Consider the following 14,016-nt stretch of genomic DNA (forward strand, 5'->3'; position numbering starts at 1 on the left):
AGAAAAAAGTTGATAATAATTAGTCTTTCTGAATATTTTAACAAATCATTTAATATTTTATTTATCTATAAGATAAATAGGCCATGTCGAACAGCGAAACCCTCTCCTTTGTCTAAAATATGTAATTATGTAAGTATTAATCATTTTCTGGTAATTTATGAAGTAAATTAACACTGACAACAGCTTGTCATGGAAAATGCATTAGTCCTGTTTTTCATACAGGAAGGCAAAAATAAAGTGACGGAGAGGTATTCTTCTAAATATAGAGACTCAGGCAAACATAATATAATGAAATGGTGACGAGCATGGTGGAGTTTTTAATTTAAGGCATTTGCAGTCATATTTTTATACATGTAACATAAGTCTTTAAGGTTAAGAGTGCAGCTTCTCAGATGTCTTCCTTCAGCTCAGAATCAAAACTTACTGCAAAAGACAATATTTTCTATTGTCTGGTGCTTTCAAATCCTCACTGGGGTGATATTGTACACAGCACACACGTAAACACCTGAGTCCAGCTGTTCTGTGTTTGCAGGTGAAAGGGAACTAAGAACTAGAGGACAAAGTAGAAATACAAGATGTATCAAAAACCCATTCACCTTTCTTTTAAACTAGGGTAAGATAAGTGGCTTGAATGGATCAGTGCCAAGCGTTGCCTTGACTTTTACATTCCTTACAGACATATGTAATAGAACTACCCTATGATCCAGCAGTAGCACTACTAGGAATTTATCCAAACAGGTGCGCTGATGCACAGGGGCACATGTACCCCAATGTTTATAGCAGTACTTTCAACAATAGCCAAATTATGGAAAGAGCCCAAATGCCCATCAACTGATGAATGGATAAAGAAGATGTGGTTTATATATACAATGGAATACTACTTGGCAATGAGAAAAATGAAATCCTGCCATTTGCAAGAACGTGGATGGAACTGGAGGGTATTATGCTAAGTGAAATAAGTCAGAGAAAGACAAAGATCATGTTTTCACTCATATGTGGAACTTGAGAAATTTGAAAGAAGACCATGGGTAAAGGGAAGGGGAAAAATAGTTTCAAACAGAGAGGGAGGCAAATCATAAGAGACTCTTGGATACTGAGAACAAACTGAGGGTTGATGGGGGGAGGAGGGGGGGGGAATGGGTGATGGGCATTGAGGAGGGCACTTGTTGGGATGAGCACTGGGTGTTATATGTAAGTGATGAATCACGAGACTCTACCACCAAAACCGAGAGCACACTCTATATATACTGTATGTCAGCTAACTTGAAAATAAATTACAGAGAGAGAGAGAGAGAGAGAGAGAGAGAGAGAAAAGAAAACAAATAAATGTGAATTTCAAAAGTGATAAAATAAATTTTGCATAAGTTTAAAGCTAATGAAAATTATACTGAAATGTATTTGAAATAACAGAGAGTTTTCATTAACCCTAGTGTTCAGTCCAAAGACAGTCACTCTTAGTAGAGCCAGTAACATGGAAATAGACATAATCTCCAGCAGATTTTTTCTTTTTCTGATTATAATCAATAATACTTTGCCTCAGAAATCTCAAAATAACTCCAATAAAAAGAAAACAAATACTCCTGTTTTTCAAATAGATGGAGACACATAAATAACTTTCCCAGGATTTTGTGACAATAGGAATCAGCAATGATGGTTGTATCTTTATAACTCTACAGCATTAAAATGCTTATTGGAATTGTTTAGATATTTTTAAAGTCACTTTTATGGAAACTAACCTCATAATTGAAGACAATTGTTTAAAATTTTAAATGCTCAGAAGCAGAAGACACTACATAAAAGCCATTTGTCCTAGCCTTTTCGATCTGTTTCTTTGACCACGGAGAACCACAGGTTGAATGGAGTCCATATGCAGTCACCTATCTACTCTCCACTAAACTGGATGGATTAGCAAACTCTTCCCGGACATAACAGGAATGGATCTAGAGGTAGACTGAAACAGAAATTATTGTCTCCATTTTTCTCTACAGTCCCCCTTCTCAAAGAGGTGTCCCCCATATTTAAGCAATATATTCATTCGTCTCCATCAGATAGAAACAACTTTTACCACCTAATACTAAGTACAATAGCATAACCAAAGCCAGAAGAAGGATTTCTTAATAGATATCCTTCAGTCTGCTTCTTCAAACACAAAACCTGAAAGAATTTTAAACGCACTATATATATATTATATATATATGTATATATATATATTTTTTTATTGTGTGTGGAGTACTGTCAGTGTCAGAATCATCATTCACTCTCTAAGAAATGGCACATTCGTGTAGCATCTTTCACAATTTTCTTCTGAAAGTCTCTAACACTGGCCTACACCCTCAGCCTAAAAGGAGAAAAAGTGTTCTTCGTTTCCCTGCAAGTTTGGCTTAATAGGAGCTTCGGGTGAATATACTGAAATATAAGACGAACATGATAGAAAAATACAAATAATGTTTGTATTTTGCACAAGAGGACTGTTTGAGTGAAAGAAAATATTGAATCTAGATAAAAATTGATTTGCACTAAATCTAAAATCATCCATCCCTCATACTTCAGAAATCATCAAATGAATATATTTTATATAAAGTGTTAAGCCACTTAGTAGTTTACTATGCTATGCTAAGGCACCATTTTCAACAACCTCAATGATTTCCTCAGTTCATTTGTGAGAGGAAAATAAATAAATCACTGAATGTATATTGTCTTAACATAATAGCCCAATCTACATTTTATATGGCAACAATTTGCAGCCTCCGATGAATGAGTCGCTATTCATTTCAAACAATACTTTAAGGGAGTAACCCTAGTTTAGAAAGTCTCATTACAATAAAGAGCAGGAAACAGTAGAAATTGTCATTAAGGTCTGATGGTTAAGCATTATCACAAATAAATAAATAAATGGATTATTTGGGGTTTTGAATTTTCATTGCTGCTTAACAGATAGCAATTACATGGCCTTTGTTCTTCAACTTAGAAAACTGAGAGTCAAACATCATTATTCTAAATTATTTCCTTATGCACTGATGTCCAATGCCGCTCCATTTCTTTCTGTCCTCCATACTTAACAATTACATACTAATTGTAAGAAATTAGAGTTATCCAAAGGTTAAAGATGTATAGATCAAATGACATTCTCAGAATATCTTTTAACACTGACCCATCCACTGGAATTGAAGTTGTGTTAATGCAATCTCAGCAAATCTAAAACTGCCTCACTGTTTCCAAGATATAACTTTCAAAAGGGTCACTCAGCATTGGTTTCATGGAGCCTAAAAAAAGACACTAGTATATCCTTTAGGGGGTCGATAGTATGAGCACCATCATGAGCTAATCTAACAGATTCAGATCTGAAATTAACTATGTCTCTTTTCCATATAACAATTTATAAAAAGCAACTTTTCCATTTTCCTTCCTTCTTTCATGTATTCAGTCATTCACTCACTTATATTTATTGATTTATTCATAATGAACACTATGTGTCAGGCATAGTGTTACAGGCTTCATATATTCTTTTACTTAACTCTAGGAGATGAGTACTAATATTCTGTTTAAATTGGAGGTGAAGAAAATATGGCTTAGGAGGTTTAATTGACTTGTCTTACAACTATTAATTAACAGAGCTGGGACTTGAGCCCACTCTGACACCCAAGTTCACACTGTCAGTCTCTAGGGATACTGACATTGTGTGCAGAGCCCTTGGCCAAATACTCCACCTGTTGCCATTGTGTCAAATGCAATCCAATCCACTACTACCTCTACCTTTTGTAACTATAACTGCATCATCTTTCACCAACAGCCCACATTGGAGATTTGTATGTATTTGCATATATTTGCATATATGTGACCTCTCCCTCCCACTCAGAGCCCATAGCTAGTCACTTCTTTAGGAATCTACCTCTGAAACCTTCGCAACTGTGAAACTCCCAATTTCTACTCCTATTGTAACATCACAGAGAGTTACCTTCTGAGACAAACAGGTGCTATTTTCCCTCTGCTGTGTTTCAACTATATGACCTTAGACAAATTATATAACCTCTCTCTGAGCTTCTGTGTTATTTGTCAAATATCTAAGCTACTGGAATGGTGTTAGCTTTAGAGATGGGGATTTAAAATGGCTACCATATTTAATAGCTGTGTTGGCAGCTATTACTACCACTTTTAGGCCCCTGTCACCTTTAAAATACAATACCTGGTATAAAAGAGGCACTCCACAAATAGCCACTGAAGGAATAAATTTAAAAATTGCAATAAACTTAATAAATTGAAGGAATAAATGATTTCAGATATATAGATTACAAATAACAGCTAGGGGCGCCTGGGTGGCTCAGTCAGTTAAGCACTCTACTCGACTCTTAATTTTGGCCCAAGTCATGCATGATCTCACAGTTCATGAGATCCAGCCCCATATCAGGCTCTGTGCTGATTGTCTCTCTCCCTCTCTCTCTGCCTTTCCCTGTCTCGGGCACATTCTCTCTTTCTCTCTCTCAAAATAAAGAAATAAACTTAAAATAAAAACTAAATAGCAGCTAGAACTGGGTCTGTTTAACATAAGCAGTTGCCCCAGAGAATTCTCAAAAAAGATACCTGTTGGGCTATTCTTCACAATAAACAGAAATGGACGATTTGCTGTAAATTGGTTTTGAGCCAGACTCATGATCACAGGGATGTTCATGCCTATGAAACAGAGACAACAGTTATTTAGATGTTCACATTAAAAGATGAGTAAAGAAAATATATCCATAATACTTTTTTGTAAACAGGAAAAGTCATTTTGTTTCAGGAGTTAATGTGTAGAAAAATAACCATTTTCAAAATACAGGGAAATTTAGAATAAATTTAAAAATCAAAGAGCAGAAGAACAAATATTGGATTATTCATGGAATTATTCTCACTTCACATTTATGTTCAATGAAGAAGAAAGCCAGATTCTTGATTCAATTTAGTGAAAGCAGCTGAAAAGTTTCTTCTTTTAAACAGTAATTTTCCACTCACTTTTTATTTACATTATATGATTTATTCTTATAATGTTTTAACTCTTAATTCCTATCCAGATATGTCTGCACTTTATTTTTGTTGTTCAGGCTTGTGGTAATTACATCTGCATTCAAATTTATTCTTTTTTTAACTTTTCCAAAATCATTCTGTGGGCTCAGAGCTCTTAGGCTTTGTACTGTGAATGAGTATGGGATTTTTATTATATGATTAGAAACAGAGATTTGCTGCCTTTAATTATTATTTACTATAATAATGTATAGCAGGCGCCTCCATTATAGCATTTGCCAACATTTAGAGTGGATAAATTTAAATGGTTGGATTTTTTTTCCTGTGTCTACACTCAATTCAGTTGTGTTCTTTACCAATACCGCAATGATTTCGCACAATTTTCTGAGTCATGAAAAAGTCATTAAAAAAATACCACATGAGTGATCAGAATTGGAAAATAATGGTAGAGAAGGAAAAAAATGTATCCTCTACACTGTGACTGGGGTATGCAAATTAAACTGACAAAAGACATTAACAGAAAAAATGGTTCATTTCATATCCCCAGAGAAGCTTCACGGAAAAGAAGTAAATATTCCCAAAAATGTTAGGTTTGAGAGCTAATCTACCTGTTTAACAAACTGTGGAGAAGTGACTAGACCAAAAAAAAAAAAAAAAAAAAAAGGAGGGGGGCATGCTTCTGGGGCAATAACTTGTGGGAAGGTAAATACATAGGGGAAATCAACGGTATGAGAGGGTTATTCAGTAAGGTTTGTTATGCAGACTGATTTCAGTGCCAGTTTTCATGTCCTGTGGTAAAGGTTGTTCTCCTTCTCCCGACATGGGAGAGAAGAGAGACACCTTCACAAGGAAACGCACATCCTGCTTTTAGGCAGATCTGGGGAGAGTAGAGAGCTCTTTTTTATGTGCTGTTTCTCAATTTTCTTCAGCTCAAAACAACTCTTCTGACAAAGTGGCTGATTCTGATGCCCTTCAGAATTAAGTGCAAAATACAAAATGCAAGGCACTCTCCTACCTGAAATATCAGGGCTATGATGCCCAAATTACCAGCAAATACAGGTAATTAAGTATTCAGGCAAATTATGTCTGAATTGATGATAGAATACAAAAAAAGCATAGTCAGTGTCACTCTCGTTCTCATTTGGATGAGTGCTTGAGCTTTTTTTGTTCTTGAGCATCCACTGAGCAGATACCTGAAAGTCAAAATGCTCACACTTAAACCTATTCTGATGTGTAATACATCAGGGGGCCTGCTGATCCCTGAGTGATCGTTATGGCCTCTTAGAGAACTCTAAACATTAGAAGCTATGGGTGATAGTAGAAAGAGCGCTGAACTTGAAGTCAGGGAACCTGATTAGAGTTCATACTCTGCTGTCAATTAATAGTATGACCATTGGCAAACCAGGTCACGTTGTGGGCCTGTTTCTTCACCAGTACAGTGAGAGGATCAGGCGATGATCTGTAAAGACTCTTACGTCAAAACAGCTGCAAAATTTGTCTACATAGGCCAACAACTTCATCCAATGCAACTTATTTCTTTCTCCTATATTGAAATAACCCATCTCTTCCAATCTACGTTCCTTGAGCACAGTAATGCAAAGTCCTTCAGGAGATGACAGAATGGTAGTGGGAGTCTGGTGTGACCCACCCAGATATCAAAATCCATTGGCACTACCTAGCATTACAAATTAACCAAGAAATTAACGACATGGATGTAAATTTACAGAAATTTATCAATAAGACGGTGTAAAGGGTGCATGTCTTTGACATATTGACTACAATCAGAGTAGTCTAAGGAATTAAAACAGGAATTATGAGACATTCATGAAAGTGGCTTTTGCATTTCTAATGAAATTTCCTCCAATGATTTTTGAGTATTACTTGTGTGCAGCCTAGATATTATTCAAAATACCATTATTTCAAGGAAATCCATCAAAAGGAGTGGTTCTCAAATTGTTATGTGTACACACATCACCTAGGGACCTTGGAAAACAAAGATTTTGATTAAGTAGGTCTCGGGTTGGGCCTCAGGGTCTGCATCTCTAACAAGTTCCAAGTGATGCTGATGTTGCTGGTCCATGCACTACACTTGGAGTAACAGGTGGCTGGAAGCCACTGTTAAGCAATGGTTCTCAACCTTGGATGCACATTTAAACCACTTAGGGAAACATAAGAAAATGTCAGAGTCTGGACTGCATCTCCAGAGATGCTACTTTAATTATTTTGGGAGGTAGACTGGGCATAGGATTTTAAAAAGCTTTCCAGGTGATTCTAACGTGCAGCTAAGTTTGAGAGCCACTGGAATAGAGATAATGACAAACACCATATTAGAAAAGTAGGGACTTGCCTGGTGTAATAGAAGGATGAAATTAATTCAGTCCCTTAAAAGTAAGCATTCCTGGACAATAAGAATTTCTTGTTTGAGCCAGCCTACAGTTTCCTCCACAGGTCCTATCTCCTAATTGGCAGGTAAAATCCCATTTACAAATAAGCAAATATCAGTAGATGGGCCTCATCTCCTAACCAAATCCCTTCCCTTCCCTTTTTTATTAAGCTGCGGCTGCAGAGATGCAAAAATAGCCAATTTCTCTTTTCTTCCTATAATATACTAGACAGCAGGAGAGAAACAGAAGATCTGGGTATGCAGAAACGCCAGTGCTCTAATGTCGCGAATTCTCCCCTGAGTCTTTTCTCGGGACAAAACCATTTGTCCTACCGGTTGATGCCGCAGCTTCGCTCCCATCTTCATTTATCTCAAAAAAAACGTGTTGCATGACTTGGGAAACAAATACCTCGGCTGAATCTGTTGGAAAATAGAAAAATGTATTTAAGGATTAAAATGTCAGAGCCATTACTTATTGGGTCCCATGTTAATTACGTTTTCAAATGAACAAAGAATAGGAAAAAAAAAAAAAACTTACTCCAAGTTACTTAATTTGCTAGAGATGACGGTGGCTTAGGTTTGGCTCTTGCAAAAATGATACGGAGACCCATAGAGAGAGATCAAATTTAGCCCAGATACAAAAGAAAAGACAGAAGAGGATAAGCCTCAAATCAGGTATCCCACTAAGTGAAATATTTGTATGGACAGAAGGTTTTGCCCCCTTAGCTATGGTCTACAGACAAGATGAAAAAGGCTTTTCAGATTTAAATTAATCCCACCCTATGTATTCAACCTCAAAGCCAACTTGCCTTTCAAATTCTGTATTCAGTTTTGATCTGACTTTAAAACAAAATTTACTTTCTTTCAAGACTGGTGAGGCTATGAAAGTCTAAAGAGCTTTTGTGTCATCTGTTACAAAATCACTTCAGAGCTATGCTTTAAAACCTGTCAAATTTCTCAGTGTAAGATAGTGTCTTACAACATTCTGTTCCGGTGTGGATACAAGCTGAGAGAACATGCCCCTCATCTCCCCTTGGTGGAACTGATGTGTGTGTGAAGCGTTTCTGATCTTGTGACCTGCGGGGATAGTCTCCTTGAGAATGGGGAAGTGAAGCCACGAGTTCAGAAGCCATCAGCCATTCCTGCTGTGTCAGGACCACTTAGATCGACAGTGTCCCCCAGAGAGACAACGGAAACATGGTCATGGGTTCAGTTGTGGCCAGAAGGTAAAGGAAGGACCATGGGCCTGGAATCTTGAAGAGAAAGGAGAAAAGAGAGCTTTATCTCTCTTGGGAGAGAAAGCTGATGTGATCACGCAGACTCCACCCAAACCACCAGATTTAGAAGGATTCAGGAAGAAATACCTTACTAACGGTAACCAGCTCTGACAGCTTACGGAAAGGCAGAGCCCCTCAGGTAAGATATAGAAGTCATCAAAGGGATATTTGCATAAAAAATGGCTTCCTAAAAATAAACTCCAAATCGCTTGCCATGTTTCATCTGGGGCCCTGATTACCTCTGCTACCCTCCTCTCCTCAGCCAGTAGCTCCAGCTCAACGTCAGGTATCAAGGCGTTAGCCCTAACTCTCCTGCCTAATACCCCCTTCTCCAGAATTTTCCTTGACTGGCTCCCTTGATCTTCAGGTCCCCCCAAGTGTTACTTCCCAATCCAGTATTCCCTTCCCACCCTAAGTCTGCTTTTATCTGACCTAATCCCCTTTTATTCCATGATGGTATTTTAGTTAATTCACAGCATCCATCACCTCACTATTTAATTAACTAATTACTTGTTAATTATTCATCAGTAGATGTAGACTTCACTAGAAGAGGAACTCTGTCCATTTCATGCATCCCTAGAAAACTGCCTGGCACGTCATTGGTAGACAATAAATACTTATCAAACAAATAAATCAAAGGATATGAACATGTCCAGTGACAGAGACACATAAGATGGAAAAGGGGGGGCATGCATATCTTGAAATGCAAGAGAGTGGTCTATTAAAAGGTCAGGCAAATAAGCATGTTCTTTCCTAAGGACTACCTAAAATAAGGTAAGATTCACATATGGCGCCCAGAGTAGAGGACCTAGGGCGCCATACCAAGGCAAGAGTGAAGAACAAAAAGCATGTTGGGATGGAGTGGAGAATTTCACCCACTTTAGCACTGGTACCAGATCAAGTGACTCCATGGCTATTAGACTGGGCCTCTGGACTCATGTATCCTGTCTTACCCCAAAGTAGGCCTGATCTTGGGAAAAGAATGGGACCTGACAGATAATAGACAAATAAGGAATCTGGACAAATAAGGAATCCGGACTCTATAAACTCACTGATTTCTCAGGTTTGTAATATTTTTTTTCCTTTTCTATGATAATTCCAACTATGTCTTTGTCAAATTAAGAGGATGAGAACCCTTTTACAGCTTTGCTAGAAAACATCCAAATAAATATTAATGTACCATTACCCCACTTTTTTTTTTGTATTGAACATTTATTGAGCATCTACTCTGTGTCAGATGTTGAACGAGGAGATTTACATCCATTCTTTCTTTTTTTTTTTTTTCCTCCACCGGGATTTATGATCTCATTTAACAAATTAGAAAGCTGAGGCTCAGAAAGGTTAAATATTTTACTAGAGGTAACACAAGAAGTAATAACAGTGTGAAGTCAAACATTCATCTCAAGGTTTCCAAAGTAACTGTCTGAAAACATTTCATCCAAAGCTTGTGAATTACATGAGTATAGGATAGTAGCTCTTGTGTAAATATCCCAAGGCACTGGTGTTGGACTGATTCACAGTAGCTTTTAGTGAATGTTTATTGTACAAATGATATGTAGGGATAGCAGGGAATGTAGTGTTCTCTTAATGTCCAGATGTAGGGCCAGTGGCTATTTTATTTCAGGCAGTAAGACAGAACCCAAGCAGTTAAAGCAACTCAAGTAGGCAACTCAGGAGAGAAAGAGAAGAAAGTGTTGGGTATTTGTTTTTCTCTATTTAAGGTTTTCCTCTTGCACAAATTCTTTTATATAGCATTTGGAGGTATTTTTGTGATAAATCTGCCTATGAAAGGAAATTTTATAGAAGTCACAAATTGCTGGGGATTTGCAGGGTGAGTGGCTGTTTTAAATGTCTGAGGTACAGCAAGTGAGCTTCTGAAGGCCAGAAAGAAGTTTAACAGGAAGAGGTGCTTGACAAATGGCTTGGTTTATTTTAGGTTGGCAAGGTGGCTGTGTTCCAGGGCACACTTAGATAGCATCGTGGTGCAGTATTTAACGTTCACTGCCTCATTCCTGATGCTGATGAAATTGTCAGAGAAGTCAGATCTATCTGTCAGTGTGAGAACAAGTAGCTAAATCATGTGTGAAGGTAATAATGAACATCTGTCACCAGAGTACCCCACCCACCTCCTCCACCAGGAAAGCTCACTCATTCTGTTCATTTACCCACATAATTGATGAGTGAATAGATTAATGAATACTTCTCCAAAGCCCAGAAATTTACATAGGAATACACAATATTTCCATGTGATGATACAAAACTCCATCAGACAGACAAGCTTGTAAGGTTAGGCCCCTTTTTCTAAAACAGAAGACTGAATTTAAAAGCAGGTAAGAAAATGGGGACACATCAGCCCTCTTTGTCCCTTTTTTTTCTTTTTAGCTGGTAATTTTTGAACTCGCAGGTACTGCCAGGACAAGAAAAAATAAAAGAGTGTCTTGGGCTTTGTTGTGTGAGTGAGCATCTTAGCCATGTGCCGTTTCCCAGGTGTCAGTTAGCACAAAAGCTCCATCTCCGGGGATGTGTGGTTAGTTTTAAGCTGAAACCGCAAGCTTCAGATTCATTACAATTTCTAGGTTACGTTCATCACCCAGCAGCTTGTGGATGCCTATTTCATGGGCTCCAATATTACCAAATTAACATTTGCAAATTGGTTTATAAGAGTTTTATTAGCTCTGCTTAGATGAGAGACTCAACGTTGTAATTTCCATTATTCTGATAAGGAAATCCAAACAGGGCTGAAATAAAAGCCCCTGTAATACTTTACCTACATAGTTTTATTACAAGCATGGTTAGAAGGCTGAGCTAACATTCCAAAATGCTTTCTGACTTTCATTAAGGAAAATGACTTAAATGCAAAATAAAGTGCTTGTTTACAGACGGCTCAACATGACTATGACATTTAGTTATCATGCATGTGTTTTCTGAGGCCGAATGCTCTTTCAGATCAGTCAGTTAAGAGAATTACTAGGAAAACATATTAACATAATAACATAAGACATACTTATCATACTACCTGTTATTCCAGAAAGGTCACAGCCACCACTAAATATCTCAGTTATATTCAAAGAATACAAAGCTTCTTTGAAGTCCGATTTTTGTTCAACTTTAAATCTGTTAAAAAAAAAAATGAAGAGGAAAAGTCTTGAAAAACCGTGCACCTTTATGCTACCAAAATGTTTTCTATAAAATGGATGACTTGGAAGAGAATATAATGTGAAATCTTTTGTTTTCATTATCCCAATTGCATTTCCTCATATATAATACCATTTTCCCCGAGCTCCCCGAGTTCTGAGGTTGCTAATAACTTGCTTCCCAGATAAATGGTTGGTGAGAAGGGGGAAGAAAATATTATATTTTTTGAAGTTGTAATTATCTAATGAAACAGGGTGAGAGTTCTAAGTTTTCAATTACTTGGCTCCTTCCCTAGAAATGTAAAGTTTCCCTCCAGCAACTACATATACTGTTTTTCACACCATCAAAGATGGCTCCTGGCATACATCCAAAATACTGTGGAAAGGGAGCAGGAACCAACAGCCCTTGGAGAAGACTGTTGGCTACTGAAGTACAGAGAGGCATTAATAATCTATTGTTCTTCCCATCTATTGTCACAGCTGATGTGACTTCCTTCACTTTATGGACACACCTAATGTCTTCCCAACAGGTCCTGTGAAAGGGGTAAAACAGAGAAAGGAAATTAAAGATAAAAATTATAGGAGGAAAAAAATTGCTGGCCACTTCTTCCAATGCAGGGCCCTAAGTTAGGACCCTAGCTTCCACTCAAGTCTTCCAACCTCACTTTGCCTGATGTGAAGACTTTAACCAGAGACTCTCAAAGAGTCTCTCAGGCTGATCTGTGATTCCAAGCTAACAGAACACTGAGCCTCACTTTACCATTTCACTAAAAAGGAAGCAAAAAGAAAAGCTAGTACTTACCGACTTTATAGATGCCAGAAGCATCGATGTGCCTTTTAAAACCAGGTTGGAAACTTCACGAAAGAAAAAAAACAGGAAGTTCTGTATATGTCTTACATCAGTGAGATTCCGGAGCAAGTCCTGCCTGAGGAGTTCAGTCTGTGAACTGATGGGCATTTGCCCCTGTGCTGTCCAGTTTGGATACAGACAAGGCTGGTCAAGGATGGAATCCTTGCTTAACTAATAGGGAGGCCCATACCAGGAGCTAGAAATTAGCTTGAGCAGTCAGTCCGATTACATCATTGTTTCAGTTGCCAAATATTCAGCAGTCTTTTTAATTATAATTCTTGAAAGCAACGAACATGATATGTCAGAAATTTACCGGGCCTGAATTACATCTTGGTAAAATATTATATACTTTTTGGAAAATATTAACTTATTCAGAGCCCTGAGTATGGGGTACAACATGGGCATTAAATTCTACCGATAGTGATTTAAAATCAGCTTCTTTCTTTTTGGTTCCAGCTAAGAAAGATAATAGGCAACATGATGGGTTTGAAGTCTTCATTTTTTTTCCTGTTTTTATTACCACGTTCTTTTTGACAACTAAATGGAGGATAGGCATCTAAAAGGTGGAAACTAAATGTTCTGCTTCGCCTAAAAAAAGGCTATTTTTAGTATAATAGTTTTAGGATAATGACAAGAATACTGCAAGACTTATTACAACTTTTAACAATGCCTAATTATCAGTGGAGAGTCATTTAAGCTACAGTCCTACCTGTAATATAGCCCAATGAAACCTACAGCAATAGAAACTCATTCAACCATTTAATAAAAGTATAATCTACAGCCAATTTCTAATTAGCCATAATTACTGGAGCCACGAAGAGCCATGTGTGAAGCAGCACTTCCTTGTGGTAGACACTTAATATAGATTATAGTTTTTAATCTTCACAAAAACCTGAGAAAGTTAGTATGCCCATTAATTAAGAAAGTGGAGGATAGAGGAGGAGGATTTCCAGGCTCAGGTTCAAGATAGGACACAGAGCCGGGATTCAAATTCAGGTCCATTCCAAATCAAAGTTAATGTGCTAACCCACGTTGCCTTCTCATCAAAACATAATTTGAAGTCATAATCTCAATCAATATAGATACAGCATTCATTATGTACCTCTTCCAAATTTTGTGAGTCATAGTATTTATTTTAGATGCGGTTCATTTCCCCTTTTCTTGACCCTCATCTAAAATTGTCAAAAGATGCATCTAAAGGAAAAAAAAGAAGCAGCAGCAAAAAGACTGGATAGACAATTAACAATTAAGTAATCATGAAATGAATATTTCAGCAGATGTAAACATTATCTATTTGCTTAAAAGCCAACAGTTACTGCCAGGCAGGAGCACTGGGCTTGAAGCGGTTTAACATAGGTAACAGGTGCAGAAAATGAA

General features: G+C 37.4%; 1 protein-coding gene across 1 annotated transcript in view; it reads right to left on the reverse strand.

The window, feature by feature from the left end:
• The window catches only part of SERPINI2 (serpin family I member 2), a 34,108-nt gene that overhangs the window by 300 nt on the left and 19,792 nt on the right, over positions 1–14,016 (reverse strand). Inside the window, exons 6-8 of the mRNA XM_040480674.1 lie at positions 11,672–11,769; positions 7,712–7,798; positions 4,579–4,668 (exon numbers count right to left, since the gene is read on the reverse strand). Coding sequence (XP_040336608.1) covers positions 4,579–4,668; positions 7,712–7,798; positions 11,672–11,769 — 275 coding nt within the window. The remainder of the gene's footprint in view (positions 1–4,578; positions 4,669–7,711; positions 7,799–11,671; positions 11,770–14,016) is intronic.

Source organism: Herpailurus yagouaroundi, unplaced genomic scaffold, assembly GCF_014898765.1.
Source record: "Herpailurus yagouaroundi ecotype Mexico unplaced genomic scaffold, PumYag 159, whole genome shotgun sequence".
Taxonomy (NCBI): Eukaryota; Metazoa; Chordata; class Mammalia; order Carnivora; family Felidae; genus Herpailurus; species Herpailurus yagouaroundi.